This window comes from Salmo salar, chromosome 06 (assembly GCF_965601325.2).
Source record: "Salmo salar chromosome 06, fSalSal1, whole genome shotgun sequence".
Taxonomy (NCBI): Eukaryota; Metazoa; Chordata; class Actinopteri; order Salmoniformes; family Salmonidae; genus Salmo; species Salmo salar.
In genome coordinates, this window is record NC_138296.1 from 28,732,211 (window position 1) to 28,747,210 (window position 15,000).

The following is a 15,000-nucleotide window of genomic DNA, read 5'->3' on the forward strand; positions in this document are numbered from 1 at the left end:
ACTCAACAAAGGTTGTTGACTTGGCTATATAAAATTTGTCATTTTGACTGAATCTCAATATGTTTTTGTACACCTCACCTCTCTCTCTCTCTCTCTCTCTCTGTCCTCTCTCTGAGTTTATCCATTTATGTGTATCTTATGTGTCTTTCCTCTCATCTCTCTCTTTTCTCAAACAATAGCTGGTACTCTTCCCCTCCTATTTGTCTTTGACTACCCTGTTTGTTGACACATAAGACTGACTGATTGCAGGGTAGGAGCTTCAAGCTCTGATTCTTCCACTAACCGATTTCAATTCAGTTCGAATCAAATGTGTTTTATGGCATGATTACTCAAACGCTAAAACCCAAATTGACCCCTATCCTCTAATGTAGATCTTATCTGAAAAGATTGGTTACTGTATGTACACTGAGTATACCAAAAATTAGGAACACCCAGTGGCGATTTTAGCATGTCAATCTTGGTGGGAGAATGTTTGTTTATTTTATTCATGCCAGCAAAGCCACAACACAACACTAAACAATACATTCATTGCACTATAACGGTGAAAAACGGTGCCCACAAACTGTTAGGGCCTACATAAAGCTTTCCCAACAGCAGAGTTTTCTTTTCAGCACCATGGAGTAAATCCTTACCACCGCTACACCTGGCTATCAGTAGAGCCTTGTCTAGCAGCGAAACAGTTCATTCAGCCTCATTTACTGCCTTTTAAAAAACATAACTGACATGGCTGACTTGCTTAAATAAATGTGGTTTCTACTGGTAATTGAGAGGTACAAACTATGGCATAAGGGAACGATGAGAGGCAATCCGTAATTTTGATTACGACATTAATGAGAGAGCTAAGACGGACGTAGCCAATATAACTATTTGTTCAGCGACAGAAATGTACACCGACAGAATTCAGAACAAGGGCCGTTCTTACCGTATTGTCTCTGTACACCAAGTCAGAACCATAGGAAAAATAAAGGGGGCGTATAAGCCTAGTTAAATAAAGGTTAAATAAAATAATAAACAAATAAATAAGCAGACAATTATGATGACATTTCTCTAGAACAGGCTATAGGCTACATGTGCACCACCAAGTCAGAATAGTAGGCTAAGTTATGAGAGGGAAAGGGACCAAATTATTAAAGTGAGGCACATGGGCTACTAACAGCTTACTACACAACATACACTTAGTATCACGTTTTTGGTCTCACCGTTCTGCTGTGGTCACTTGAACAGGAAGGTGGCTCGGCGGTCCTTCTTGTGGGCAAATTTTGTCATGAAACATTGTCATCAAAGTCTGGCATTCTCTGGATTTATGGTGCTTTCAAGACAACTGGGATTCGGCAAAAACAAGGAAGAATCATGACGTCAGTGATCTTCAGGTCTGAGCTCTAGAAAGAGGCCCGAGTTCCCGACTTGGAATTCCGAGTTGGATGACCGTTCAAAACACAGAGCTCCTTTTTTTCCAGAGTCCCCAGTTGTCTTGAACTCACTGAAATCTAACATTTCGGGGTTCCAAGTTTCCAGGTATTTTGAACGCGGCAGAAATCATGTTGGATTGACAACATGGCCAATGTATTCAACCTTTTCTGGCCCATGGTGTTGTGTGTGAATGTTTATCCTTTTAAGCTTGGAAAAGAGACCCTTAAACCCAGACTTGGCCCACACACCCTTTCCACCGAATAGCAGGCAGGGGAAGCAAAATAGTAGTTGCTTTGCAACGTTTATATTTAGCCACTAATTCCTTCCAAACCGCTTATTGTTGAATTTGCGATTTCCAACTTGTTGTGTAATGTTTATGTCCAATGGCCGATGAGCACTGATACGATTTATCTATAATTTCTCTTCATATGACAAAGATTGAAAAGGATTTGCCTGTAGATTGTCGACGTGATTCATGATGATGACTGCTTGTCTAACTTGCTAGCTAAGATTTTGAAAGTATGACATTGACATGATCAGTCCAATCAACGCTACGGTAGATATAACGTGATTTGACGTCATTTTATATGTGGCCAATGACCTTGAACCTTCTTGGATGTGCACTTCTAATGTAAATTTATGGCAGCACCCAAAGTGGCTTGAACTTTCTAGCTCTTCCTGTAGATTTTGCGGTGACGTAGTGTCTCCATGAGTGACAGAACACTGAGCCAATCACGGCGCAACTGGAGAAGATTGCTAACCGCTATGCTCTGTATTTTCCGCTGGCTGCCCCACCCCCACAGAAAGCACTGAGCCTGGCTGAAGCACCTGCTGTGTTTTGGAGCTGCCTTAGTCAAGAAAGCAAAAAAGAGACCATGTTTGTATGCGGCTATATTAAATCAATAAAATATTTTTTTACATTGATTGCAAACTGATATGTGACACGTATTAATGCCAAAAGAACATGGCAAAAAATATAGATCAGGAAAAAAATATAGAAATAAATATATATATATATACTGCTCAAAAAAATAAAGGGAACACTTAAACAACACATCCTAGATCTGAATGAAGTAAATAATCTTATTAAATACTTTTTTCTTTACATAGTTGAATGTGCTGACAACAAAATCACACAAAAATAATCAATGGAAATCCAATTTATCAACCCATGGAGGTCTGGATTTGGAGTCACACTCAAAATTAAAGTGGAAAACCACACTACAGGCTGATACAACTTTGATGTAATGTCCTTAAAACAAGTCAAAATGAGGCTCAGTAGTGTGTGTGGCCTCCACGTGCCTGTATGACCTCCCTACAACGCCTGGGCATGCTCCTGATGAGGTGGCGGATGGTCTCCTGAGGGATCTCCCAGACCTGGACTAAAGCATCCGCCAACTCCTGGACAGTCTGTGGTGCAACGTGACGTTGGTGGATGGAGCGAGACATGATGTCCCAGATGTGCTCAATTGGATTCAGGTCTGGGGTACGGGCGGGCCAGTCCATAGCATCAATGCCTTCCTCTTGCAGGAACTGCTGACACACTCCAGCCACATGAGGTCTAGCATTGTCTTGCATTAGGAGGAACCCAGGGCCAACCGCACCAGCATATGGTCTCACAAGGCGTCTGAGGATCTCATCTCGGTACCTAATGGCAGTCAGGCTACCTCTGGCGAGCACATGGAGGGCTGTGTGGCCCCCAAAGAAATGCCACCCCACACCATGACTGACCCACCGCCAAACCGGTCATGCTGGAGGATGTTGCAGGCAGCAGAACGTTCTCCACGGCGTCTCCAGACTCTGTCACGTCTGTCACGTGCTCAGTGTGAACCTGCTTTCATCTGTGAAGAGCACAGGGCGCCAGTGGTGAATTTGCCAATCTTGGTGTTCTCTGGCAAATGCCAAACGTCCTGCACGGTGTTGGGCTGTAAGCACAACCCCCACCTGTGGACGTCGGGCCCTCATACCACCCTCATAGAGTCTGTTTCTGACCGTTTGAGCAGACACATGCACATTTGTGGCCTGCTGGAGGTCATTTTGCAGGGGTCTGGCAGTGCTTCTCCTGCTCCTCCTTGCACAAATGCGGAGTTAGCGGTCCTACTGCTGGGTTGTTGCCCTCCTACGGCCTCCTCCACGTCTCCTGATGTACCGGCCTGTCCTGGTAGCGCCTCCATGCTCTGGACACTACGCTGACAGACACAGCAAACCTTCTTGCCACAGCTCGCATTGATGTGCCATCCTGGATGAGCTGCTCTACCTGAGCCACTTGTGTGGGTTGTAGACTCCGTCTCATGCTACCACTAGAGTGAAAGCACCGCCAGCATTCAAAAGTGACCAAAACATCAGCCAGGAAGCATAGGAACTGAGAAGTGGTCTGTGGTCCCCACCTGCAGAACCACTCCTTTATTGGGGGTGTCTTGCTAATTGCCTATCATTTCCACCTGTTGTCTATTCCATTTGCACAACAGCATGTGAAATGTATTGTCAATCAGTGTTGCTTCCTAAGTGGACAGTTTGATTTCACAGAAGTGTGATTGACTTGGAGTTACATTGTGTTGTTTAAGTGTTCCCTTTATTTTTTTGAGCAGTGTATATATATATATATATATATATATATATATATACAGATGCGGTTCAAAACAGGTGGGGCTCTGAGATGCACCCCCCTTTTTGTACCCCCCAGTTCTTGACCCAAACTGTTGCGCCTGGCACCTACTACCATACCCCGTTCAAAGGCACTTAAATATTTTGTCTTACCCACCCTCTGAATGGCACACATACACAATCCATGTCTCAATTGTTTCAAGGCATAAAAATCCTTTAACCTGTTTCCTCCCCTTCATCTACACTGATTGATGAGGATTTAATAAGTGACATCAATAAGGGATTCTAGCTTTCACCTGGTCAGTCTGTCATGGAAAGAACAGGTGTTCTTAATGTTTTGGATACTCGGCGTCTACGCAAAATATAAGCAATATGGCAATAGCTCCACCCTGCTCTTTGATAAGCCAGATGGATATTACTTAATACTTGCCATATTACTTACATCTTGCCTGGTGAATGTCATTATGCGAGGTCAGGATGTTGGAACAAGTCTAATTTACTTACCTCTCTAGTCCTTGTGCCAAGTGCCAAGCGGGTGGGGTCAAGGTGTTGATTTGGGATTGGCAAACTCTGCACCCTCTCTCTGTCTTTCTCTCTTCCTGCTGCTGCTGCTCTGTGTTGGGTGTACCATGTGTGTTGCGTGTATCATGCCTGTGTGCTTGTCTGTGCTGATGTCATCAATGTGCTGCTGTATTGGTGTTGGTGTTGCATGCATGCCAGGAATATGTGTGCCCTTGTTGGAGTGATTTTGTGCGTGCGTTCGTGCATGCATGTGTGTGTTTGCGTGTGTGTGTATGCTTGGTGGGTGTGTTTGTTGTGTGTGCTTGGTGTGTGTGTGTCCATGTGTGTTTGTGTGTGTGAGGGTATCCTAGCTACACACTGTCTGCTGGTTTCAGTCCATTATCATCAATTCTGGTTTCAACCTGGAATACCAGGGGAGTTAACGCTACAGCCAAATGATCCCTTCGTTCAATAAAGAATCGGAAACCAGCAGACACTGGCGGACTAGTACTGAGCAGGCCTGGTATATACAGTATGCACTATGCAGGTGTGTACCAGTAGCATTATAGGCACTGTCCTGGTGTCCAGCAGCCCTAGGAGGTCAGAGCGGCTCCCCGTCCCCAGAAAGAGAGCTCCTGAGTGGGGCTGAGGACTCGGGACAGCTCCTATGTGCACGCTGGCAGAGGGGGCTGGCAGAGCCTTGTGCGCAGCCTGGATTGTGTTATGATTTTGGGGGAGGGATTGGGTGGGGATGGGGTGGGTTAGTCTTTTGGAGGGATTAGGGGATACTGACCTATCTTTCCAGATTAAGTCATGGATGCATGTCAGGCATGGCCTATTGCCTCCCTCTCATCTCCCTTTCTTCTTACTTTTACTGTTGTTTGTCTTCTTCCTCTTCTCTCTTTTTTTCTCTCGATCTCTCTCTCTTTTTTTCTCTCTCTTTCTCTCTCTCTCTCTCGGTCTCTCTCTCTGCCTGAGGCAGCATGATGTATATATGATACTAATACAGGCATGTGTGTGGAACAGTATGGGGGGGGGGGGGGGGGTTGTCATGGGTTACCTGGTGCCCACCTCTACAAGGTTATACTGGTAGGAATGTAGAAGCACAATCATGTAAAAGTCAGGTAAACAACTATACAGTATATATACACACACACACACACACACACACACACACACACACACACACAAAGTCGACAAGAAAGTCTACATCTCTCCGTTTCCCCATTATGTCTGGAGACTATAGAAAGGAGACACGAGGAAAGTAAACCCGAGAAGCCTGCTGTGTGACTACTCTTTTCCTCTCTGTCTCACTCTCCCATCATCCCTCTCTCTTTCTCCATCCCACTCTCTCAGACCATAACAGATAATAGTCCTATGAAGCGCTCGGCCTCCTCCCTTGGTCACAGTCGATCTGGGAGGGGAAAGAGGGAAAGGGGAGGGGCCGATGATTATGCAATGGAGTATGTGATCCCCGAGGAGGGCGGAGCACCGAGGCACAGCCACCGACGCCGCGACCGAAGCCACCGGGCCTCTGAGCGGTCACTGTGTCGATATACAGACGCAGATACAGGTCAGAGACAGAATGAGTGTGCATGCGTTGGTCAGGAACGGTTCAGAATGTGTGTGAGTCAGAGAGTGTGTGAGGAGAACGTGCTTAGTTCCCTGAGTTGCTACTGTGTCAAAGTGTGTTTGATGTTGTCATGTTGTCATGGTTACCATGATGACAACAATAACTGGCCTCCATTCCGGCAGGACTGGGCACAGACTTGAGCACCACCACTCAGTCAGGTGACCTGCCACCCAAGGAGAAGGACCGTGACCGCGACAGAGACCGCGGTCGGCAGAAAGACCGCAAACACCACCACCATCACCACCACCATCACAGCGGCTCTGTGGACAAGGAGCGCTACACACCAGACCGCGCCGACCGGGGGGGAGAGCACGGTGGCCACAGACAGCCCCGAGGAGACAGAGACCACGACCGGGATAGGGAGCACGACCGTCGCTGGTCACGGTCACCCAGCGAGGGCAGAGAGTGCATGACACACAGACAGGTGGGCTTCTATGATGTGTCAACATTGAACCACCTTCCTAACTGTTTTAGCCTCAGGTTCTCCTTTTAGTTCTGCCTTGAGTGTCTCCCCCATCTCCTTGGCCTAAATATCTTTAGGCGGCTGACTGTCTCTTGTGTTTCCCTTTTTGACACTTCCATACATTGTCTATTCATTAACTATTGTTGTTTATAGGATTCAGCAGTTTAGACACACTTACACACAGAGGTGATTGGTTAACAACCTAGATTCAGATAAGAGACAGACTGAACAAGGCAACAACACTGAAAGAGTGCATTGTGGGTACCGTCACAATCACCATTTTGAGGCCTACTGTGTCAGATCTGATCTCTTCTTTTCTTTTCTCCTGTTGTTTTTGTGTCCTCTCTTTATTCTTCATGACTCATCGCTTTTCTCTGTTTTCTACGGTGTATGCTGACTCCCATCATTTTCTATATATCTCTTCTCTTTCTTTCTTGCTTTTTTATGTCTTTCTTTTCCCGGCATCCTTCCTTCCCCTCACACTCTCCTTATTGCTCTCTTCTTCTTCTTCTTCTTCTTCTTCTTCTTCTTCTTCTCGTTGCTGTTGTTGTTCTTGTTGTTATTGTCTGTTGTTCTCTCTCTCCCTCCCTTTATTTATCTCTCCTTGTCTTTATCTCTTTATCTCTTTTTCTCTCTCCCTTTCTTTTCCCCTCCCTCCCTCTCTCTCTTCCTCCCTCCCTCTCTGTCTTCCTTCTTACCTCTCTCTCTCCCTCCCTCTCTCCCTCTTCCTCCCTTTCTCTCTTCCTCCCGCTCTCTCTTCCTCCCTCTCTCTGTTCATGTCGTCGTTAATTTTATGGCTCTTTTTTTATTTGCCTTCAATGTTCGTGTAGGGCAGTAGTTCGGTGAGCGAAAGTCCCGCTCCCTCTACCTCGGGGACCAGTACCCCGAGACGAGGCCGTCGGCAACTTCCTCAGACCCCTGCAACGCCCCGCCCACATGTCACCTACTCTCCTGTCGTTCGTAAAGCCATGGCCACACCTCCCGGAGCCCAGCCCCTGGGGCGCAATCCCGCCCCCGTCCCTCGCCGCTTTTCCCCTGAGCCCCCCCAGGGACCTCCCCCGCCTCACCATGGCTCACCCAACCAAGCCTGCCACCCCCAACCCCGCTGGGGGGACGGGGGAGGAGGAGGAGGAGAGAGTGGGTCGCTGGAGGGCGACGGCTGCTTCTACAACCAGGACTACCAGGATTACGACCGTGAGCACCACAAACCGCCTCCCTATGAGCAGAGCCCCACACAGGGAAACCCTCACAAGCCTCACCCCCTCAACCACCCTACTCTCCCCCTGCAAAACCATCCCCCAACCCCACAGCAGCAGCACCCTATCAACCCGCACCCAAACAACCCACGCCCCAACAACCCCCACTCCCGCACCTCGCCCAGGACTTCCCGCCACGCGCCCCCACCCAACACCACCCCCACCCCCCAAGGGCAGCAGCCTCCTCCCCCTCGACGCCTCCCCAACGGGTACCGCGCCTCCTCCCCCTCCTCGCAACACCACCACGGCCCCACCCACCCCGGGCCCCACAAGGTCCCCCCTCCCCAGCCTAGAGGGCCCCGCACGAAAGGCCTGCACGAACCCTACAACAACACGGATAACAACAGGTGCTAGCCTCTGGGGACTATGGAGGGATGGATGGAGGGCTCAACCACACTGTCTGAGTTATCAGTCCCTACCTCCCAGCCCAGGAAAACACACAGCCAGAGCACTGACCGCCATGAGACAGGGGAAACCAAGGCATGATTCTTTCTTTCCTTCTTTCCGTTTGTTTTTCTTTTCGTTTCTTCTGCTGCTCAGTGTTTCCCGGGGATGGAGGGAGTGAGGAAGGGGTAGTTAGAATAGAGGGATGAGGAGGAGGACCACTGAAGGATGAGTGGAAATTAGTGAACAGGGTATGAAGTACAAACCAATTCCTCCTCCAAAAACTATGGAACCCAGCTCATCGGATGCAAGGAGACAAAAACTCAAAATGTAGTTTTTCAAAATGGATGATACGGGGGACGGATGCTTTTCTCAACGTATCATTATGCTACGCCTCTGGAAACAATATTAAAAACCGCCACAACGACCAAGACGTCATCACGTAATCAACGCAAAAAACTATGACATTGCGGAGAACTAAGTTGCAAAAACCAACCACCAACCCCGATGTTGGGGAGATATTGATGAGTTTTATCATCTGTGTTTACTGTTAATAATGACATCAGTGATGATGAGCCTTCCACCTGAGTGTGGTGGGGGGAGTGGGGGAAACAGGTGGTGGGGGGGGGGGGACACCGGGACACACACCCTAACTCTGAAGGAGAGAGGGGGTTATGTAGGAGGAATCTATCCATTCCAACCCCCCAACCCCCAAAAAAGATTCCGCCCCAACCGAGTAGAGAAGAAACATAAAAAAAGTGGATGGTGAACAAAAAAAAAGAAACTTAAAAACAAACATTTTCTTCAGTATTTCTTCTTCTACTCCTGCGGCTGCTACTTTTTCCTCTTCCTCTTCCTCTTCTTCTTCTTCTTCTTCGAAACATTGAAGCTTGATTCTTCTGTTGCACCCGCTCAGCTTCGTTGGAACTTGCAGAGTTTAAAAACCTGTGGAATCCTGCATGATTGATACAAAAAAAATGATAACGAAGAGAAACTACTGTAATGTGGGGGAAACTATTCCTTGGTCCTTTCTATATTAGTCTGTGGGGTTCTCTCTTTTTCCTGTAATCCCTTTGTTTCTCTCTCTTCTCCCTGAGGCATCCCTCTCTCTCTCTCTTCCTGTGCTGGAGGTATAATCAGGATAGTTAAAGTAATCCTTCTAACCCCCCCCCTTAAAAGATTTAGATGCACTATTGTAAAGTGGTTGTTCCACTGGATATCATAAGGTGAATCCACCAATTTGTAAGTCGCTCTGGATAAGAGCGTCTGCTAAATGACTTAAATGTCAATTAAATGTAAATGTAAATAGTTAGGATAGATGGAGAGATGGGGCGATGAGGAAGAGAAGAACAAGGTCCAAGCCTTTTTTATGCGGAGTGACAGGATTACCTATTTCCCACTTTGTTCTTATTCAAATGCTCTGTGCCAAATTATAACTGTTGATGTGGCTGAGATTGCACAATCATTTTCAAGGAAGTAGATATTTTGTTACAAGGCCTACTTTTATTTCATGGAAGGAAAGAAGGCAGGAAAGTATGAAAACGCAGACCCCACAAATTATAGGTTCATATTAAAAGGGAGTTGAAACTGGGGGAGGAAGTTACAAGCACGCTCCATGGTCCTTATTGGCTCTTCATCTGCTGACTCATAGCCTCGTTCAAACCAGAGAAATGTCTCTAGTCTTCCAGGGTTTGTGTTTGAAAGAGCGATGAAAAGAGAGAGAGAGAAAGAAAGGCAGATGAAAGGAGGGAACCTCTTCATCTTTCGTTTATTTGTTATTAATAGTGATAATGGTTCTATAGATACTGATAACAATACTATTGATGATTATGATAATGACGATGATGATAATAATAACGATGATGATAATGGTGATGATGATGATGACGATGTTCATGCTTGTGAGAGAATTATTTTAGTTTTGTATTTGTTTGTTACTTTCGTGTCGGTTGTGCTCAGCTCGTCACCATCTTTGTTTAGTGAGACGTTCTGTCTGGTTGGTGGTCCACTGGTCCGGCTGGTGGGCGGAGCTTTGTCGGAGAGGTGCATTGTGGGAACAGGAGTAATCATAGTAATGACTGATACAGTGTAATACGGTGGGGAAGGGGAAAGGAACTTAAAAAGGAACTTAAAAAAAAAAACAATGTCAAAAGTCATACAGGAAATCATGTATCTGACATGTATACTTGTTCATCGGACAGTTGTTTACATATATTAATCATTTCGGTAAATATAGGGCAGCTAAATGGTCGCTCTTGCTGAGGTAACGGGGTCTACAGACTAAAGTAGACCAGCTAAAGCAGTAATGAGACAGAGCTCCACTACCAGTTTGGCCCTCTAGGTGGCACTGTATGCAATACATTGCATCCCTGTCCTATTGTATGATTGTATCACCCCTTCTATTTTGACTGTCTGATTCTAATGTTTTTGTATCTGTCTTTAAACTGGGAGCATAAGGTTTAAGTGTTGTCTGTCACTGGTGGATCACCTCCTTTGTGTTCAGGACATGTAACACAGCCAATCACAAATGCACAGGACATGTATCACAGCCAATGAAAATGCATGGGAGAAACAATGACTGGGTCTTTTCTGCCAAACCTCTGTGTCCTGTGTCACCCTATTATCTTTTTGTGTGTCTTTGTGCGCCTCAAACTAACATCCATCCTAATACCCACCACTGTCCCGTACAGTGTCTCTCTCACAGTTGCCGGACTTTGAGGATTGCCATAGTGAACCATTCATTTATTAGAATTATGTCATTATGATTCTTATTATAACACCCCATGTCAAAACCATTAGCGCCAGGTAACAGTGTTTGTTCACTGCTGCCATAGATATAGCGCAGTTAGATCTGCACATATCTGGATTCTGATGTACTGTAACGACATATCCCATGATTCTATGTACCACACTTTGACCAGAAAGTGCACAGGCACATTGCCTTTACAGTATTCATCTAACGTAGGAATGTCATAGACGTGTATAAGTCACAACACTGATAAGATAGGAATACACAGATACACTCTCAGTATGTAGCTCCTGGCTGTAGCAAGTATGCGTGTATGGCGTGTGTGCGTTTGCGTGTGTGTCTGTGTATGAATGCGTTCTTTTATAGCAAGAATTTGTGTGTACATTCAATGTGTGTGTGTACATCAATAGCTAGCTGTTTTCGTTGGATATTTAATTTAATTTGTTTATTTGCTTTGAATATTTTGTGATGATATTTGAGTTGGTGAGTGTTTGTGTGTGTGTGAGTTTGCCTGTGTTTGTGAGCGAGTGTCAGAATGTTTGTGTGGCTGTGTGCAAGATGAAATAAGATGTCAATCACCCTACAATTGAAACTATGAGAGGCCCTAACATTCACTGTCAATCATTGTGTCCGATACTGACCAACCATCCACTAACAACATATTCTAAATAACCCCACCGTTACTTTAAAAAGCAATGTATGAGCTGCTATGGAAACATAGAAATAAAAGCATTTTAAGTACCAAAAAAATACCAAAAAAAGGGGAAATATCTACTTCCAGAACTGCATGTGCTATGTGCATGCCACACTGTGGGTGAACAGTCATCTTCAGGAATCAAAAAATAAGAATAAGAATTCAGATTAAAAAATATATGAATATAGATAGATGTTTTTACTAAGCAACATGTTTTCTTTTTTCCTTCTATTTTTGAGAACAAAAAATGTTTAAAAAATCTATACAAAAAAAAACCGTCAAAAGAGCGACATGATGACTTTGGTGAGAATCAAAGTTGGTTTGTTTATTTATGTTGCCAGCTGTTAACTGTAAACATGGAGGTGAGACACTACACAACCATGTTCAGGACACTACAAAAAAGAGAACTCCTGTTTTAAAGAAGAGAATCAAATAAAAAGAGATGGGGATATCCCTGCCTACTTTTGGGTGGGGCCAGGAGCCAGCCAAATCTGATGTAACCCTTAAAACTCTGGCTGTGGGATCTTTTATCTCTCACTCACTCCCTCTCTATTTCTCTCTCACTCTTATCTCTCACACTCTCAACCTATCTCACCGCTATTTCTACCAGTGCATTTTGTAATTCCAGACAGAATTCTTCCTAATGAATAAAAACCAGAGAGAATGCACACTGTTGGTCTGGAGAGACTTCCGTTTCTTTTTTGTGTGTTTTCAAGTGTATGCTTGAATGTGTGCGTATGTTTGAGTGAAAGAGTGTATTATAGTGAGAATGAGAGTGTGTTTGCGTTGGGGTTATAGATTTGGAGAAGTAGAGACGTTTGATGTGTGTAACGGAGTGTGTTGTTATGTGTAAGGTAGTGTGTAAACGCGCATTTAGGAGTGTAAATAGTGTGTCTCTGCTATCTCCCGTCTGTTTCTAGTGTTCCCCCTGCCTGCCCTGGTCTATTTCTATTGTTCCTCCAGCCTTCCATGTGTGTTCTAGTCTGTTTCTAGTGTTCCCCCTGCCTGCCCTGGTCTATTTCTATTGTTCCTCCAGCCTTCCATGTGTGTTCTAGTCTGTTTCTAGTGTTCCCCCTGCCTTCCATGTGTGTTCTGGTCTATTTCTATTGTTCCTCCAGCCTTCCATGTGTGTTCTAGTCTGTTTCTAGTGTTCCCCCTGCCTTCCCTGTGTGTTCTAGTCTGTTTCTAGTGTTCCCCCTGCCAGCCCAGTGTGTTCTAGTCTGTTTCTAGTGTTCCCCCTGCCAGCCCAGTGTGTTCTAGTCTGTTTCTTGTGTTCCCCCTGCTTACCCTGTGTGTTCTGGGCTGTTTCTAGTGTTCCCCCTGCCTACCCTGTGTGTTCTGTGTACTTTAGAGAGGACAGCTTCAGATCAGATTGCTGACGGAAACATTAGCAGTACAATCAATGGGCCGGATGTCACATTCCACACCTATACTCCCCTCCTATTCTCCACTCCTTCCCCCTTTCCCTAAGCCCACCACATTCTTTCCCTCAACTGGCCTCTCTCTGCTCCCCCAATGCCCCGTATCCTTCCCTCAACCTACCTCTCTCTTCTCCTACCTTATGTCCATCTCTTCTCTCCTCACACATTCCTCCACCGCATTCTTCCTTTTTTTCTTCGCTGTAGAGAGATGTATCCTAAAAACATGTATCCTCTCTGCTTACCTTTTCTCTCCTCACCTCACACATTTCAGTTCATTCTGCAGTTGTATGATGCACTCATCCAACAGTGAATATGTAGGTGATAACCGTATTAAAAGCCTTATAGTAAGACATCATAAAAACGTATGCATGTGTATAACAAGTTATAAAGCAGTATGCAGACTTTCAGTTGTTACCTATCTATTTTATTGAGACATTGTCTATACATCAAATGGAAGAACACAGGAATACATACTGTGCAGGTGAGATGGAAACCCTGAAACTGGCTCATAAAAAACCCTCCAATAATTTATAGGAAAAATCTGTATTATCAGGATAACTAACTAAAGTTTTATTTCACTCTGCTTCCTTTATTAATCCAATTAGCTGTGCTACTGAAATGTCATGTAACTGACAGAGGTACACAACCCCTCGCTCTCTCCCTCCTCTCCATCCCTCCCTTTTCCTGGTGCTGCCTGTTGGCCAGATGTGAGCCAGGCGGATGTGTGAGGTGTCCTGTTCTAATGTCTGTTCTATATAACCCCCCTAATACTTCACCACCCCCATCTCTCACACACACACACACACACACACACACACACACACACACACACACACACACACACACACACACACACACACACACACACACACACACACACACACACACACACACACACACACACACACACACACACATCCTCCATCCTCCCCTGCATTCTGCTGCCAGCTCCACTTCCTGTATCCTGCCCCCCTCTACCTCCCCCTCATTTCCCCCGCACTCTCCCTCCTCCTCTCTCTCTTCTTCATTTCTCTCCCCTACTCCTTCCATACCCAGGCCAGACCAAACACACAGCTAAGGTGGAAGGCAGATTAAACAACATTGTTCACACTCCATGGGCTAGTATAGCCTACTCTCCAAAGGGCCAATTCCGATATAGGAAATGTATGCCTTTCCTACGCCCACCTATCAAATCAAATCAAATGTTATTGGTCACATACACATAATAGCAGATGTTATTGCGGGTGTAGAGAAATGCTTGTGTTCCTAGCTCCAACAGTGCAGTAGTATCTAACAATTCACAAAAATACACACAAATCTAAAAGTAAAAGAATGGAATTAAGAAATATATAAATATTAGGACGAACAATGTCGGAGTGGCATTGACTAAAATACAGTAGAATAGAATACAGTAAATACATATGAGATGAGTAAAGCAGTATGTAAACATTATTAATAAAGTGACTAGTGTTCCATTATTAAAATGGCCAGTGATTCCATGTCTATGTAAATAGGGCAGCAGCCTCTAAAATAAAATATAATAAAATGAAATTGTATTTGTCACATGCGCCGAATACAACAGGTGTAGACATGACAGTGAAATGGTTACTCACAAGCCCTTAACCAACAATGCAGTTTCAAGAATTAAAAAAAAAAATTATAATAATTAAGGAGCAACAATAAAATAACAGTAGCGAGGCTATATACAGCAGGTTCCGGTACAGAGTCAATATGCAGGGGCACCGGTTAGTCGAGGTAATTGAGGTAATATATACATGTAGGTAGAGGTAAAGTGACTAAGCATGGATAATAAACAGAGAGTAGTAGCAGCGTAAAAATGGGGGGTGGGGTGGGGACTATTCAAATAGTCCGGATAGCCATTTGA

General features: G+C 45.1%; 1 protein-coding gene across 11 annotated transcripts in view; it reads left to right on the forward strand.

The window, feature by feature from the left end:
- Positions 1-12,362, forward strand: part of LOC106606804 (voltage-dependent P/Q-type calcium channel subunit alpha-1A) — a 132,554-nt gene extending 120,192 nt beyond the window's left edge. For 10 of the 11 annotated variants that reach the window (XM_082976420.1, XM_082976410.1, XM_082976416.1 and 7 more), the window contains 3 exons: positions 5,872-6,088; positions 6,271-6,572; positions 7,442-12,362. In XM_082976420.1, coding sequence (XP_082832546.1) covers positions 5,872-6,088; positions 6,271-6,572; positions 7,442-8,221 — 1,299 coding nt within the window. In that variant the 3' untranslated portion in view covers positions 8,222-12,362. The remainder of the gene's footprint in view (positions 1-5,871; positions 6,089-6,270; positions 6,573-7,441) is intronic. The other variant, XM_082976419.1, reaches the window with a different exon arrangement.
- Positions 12,363-15,000: the final 2,638 nt, after the last annotated feature.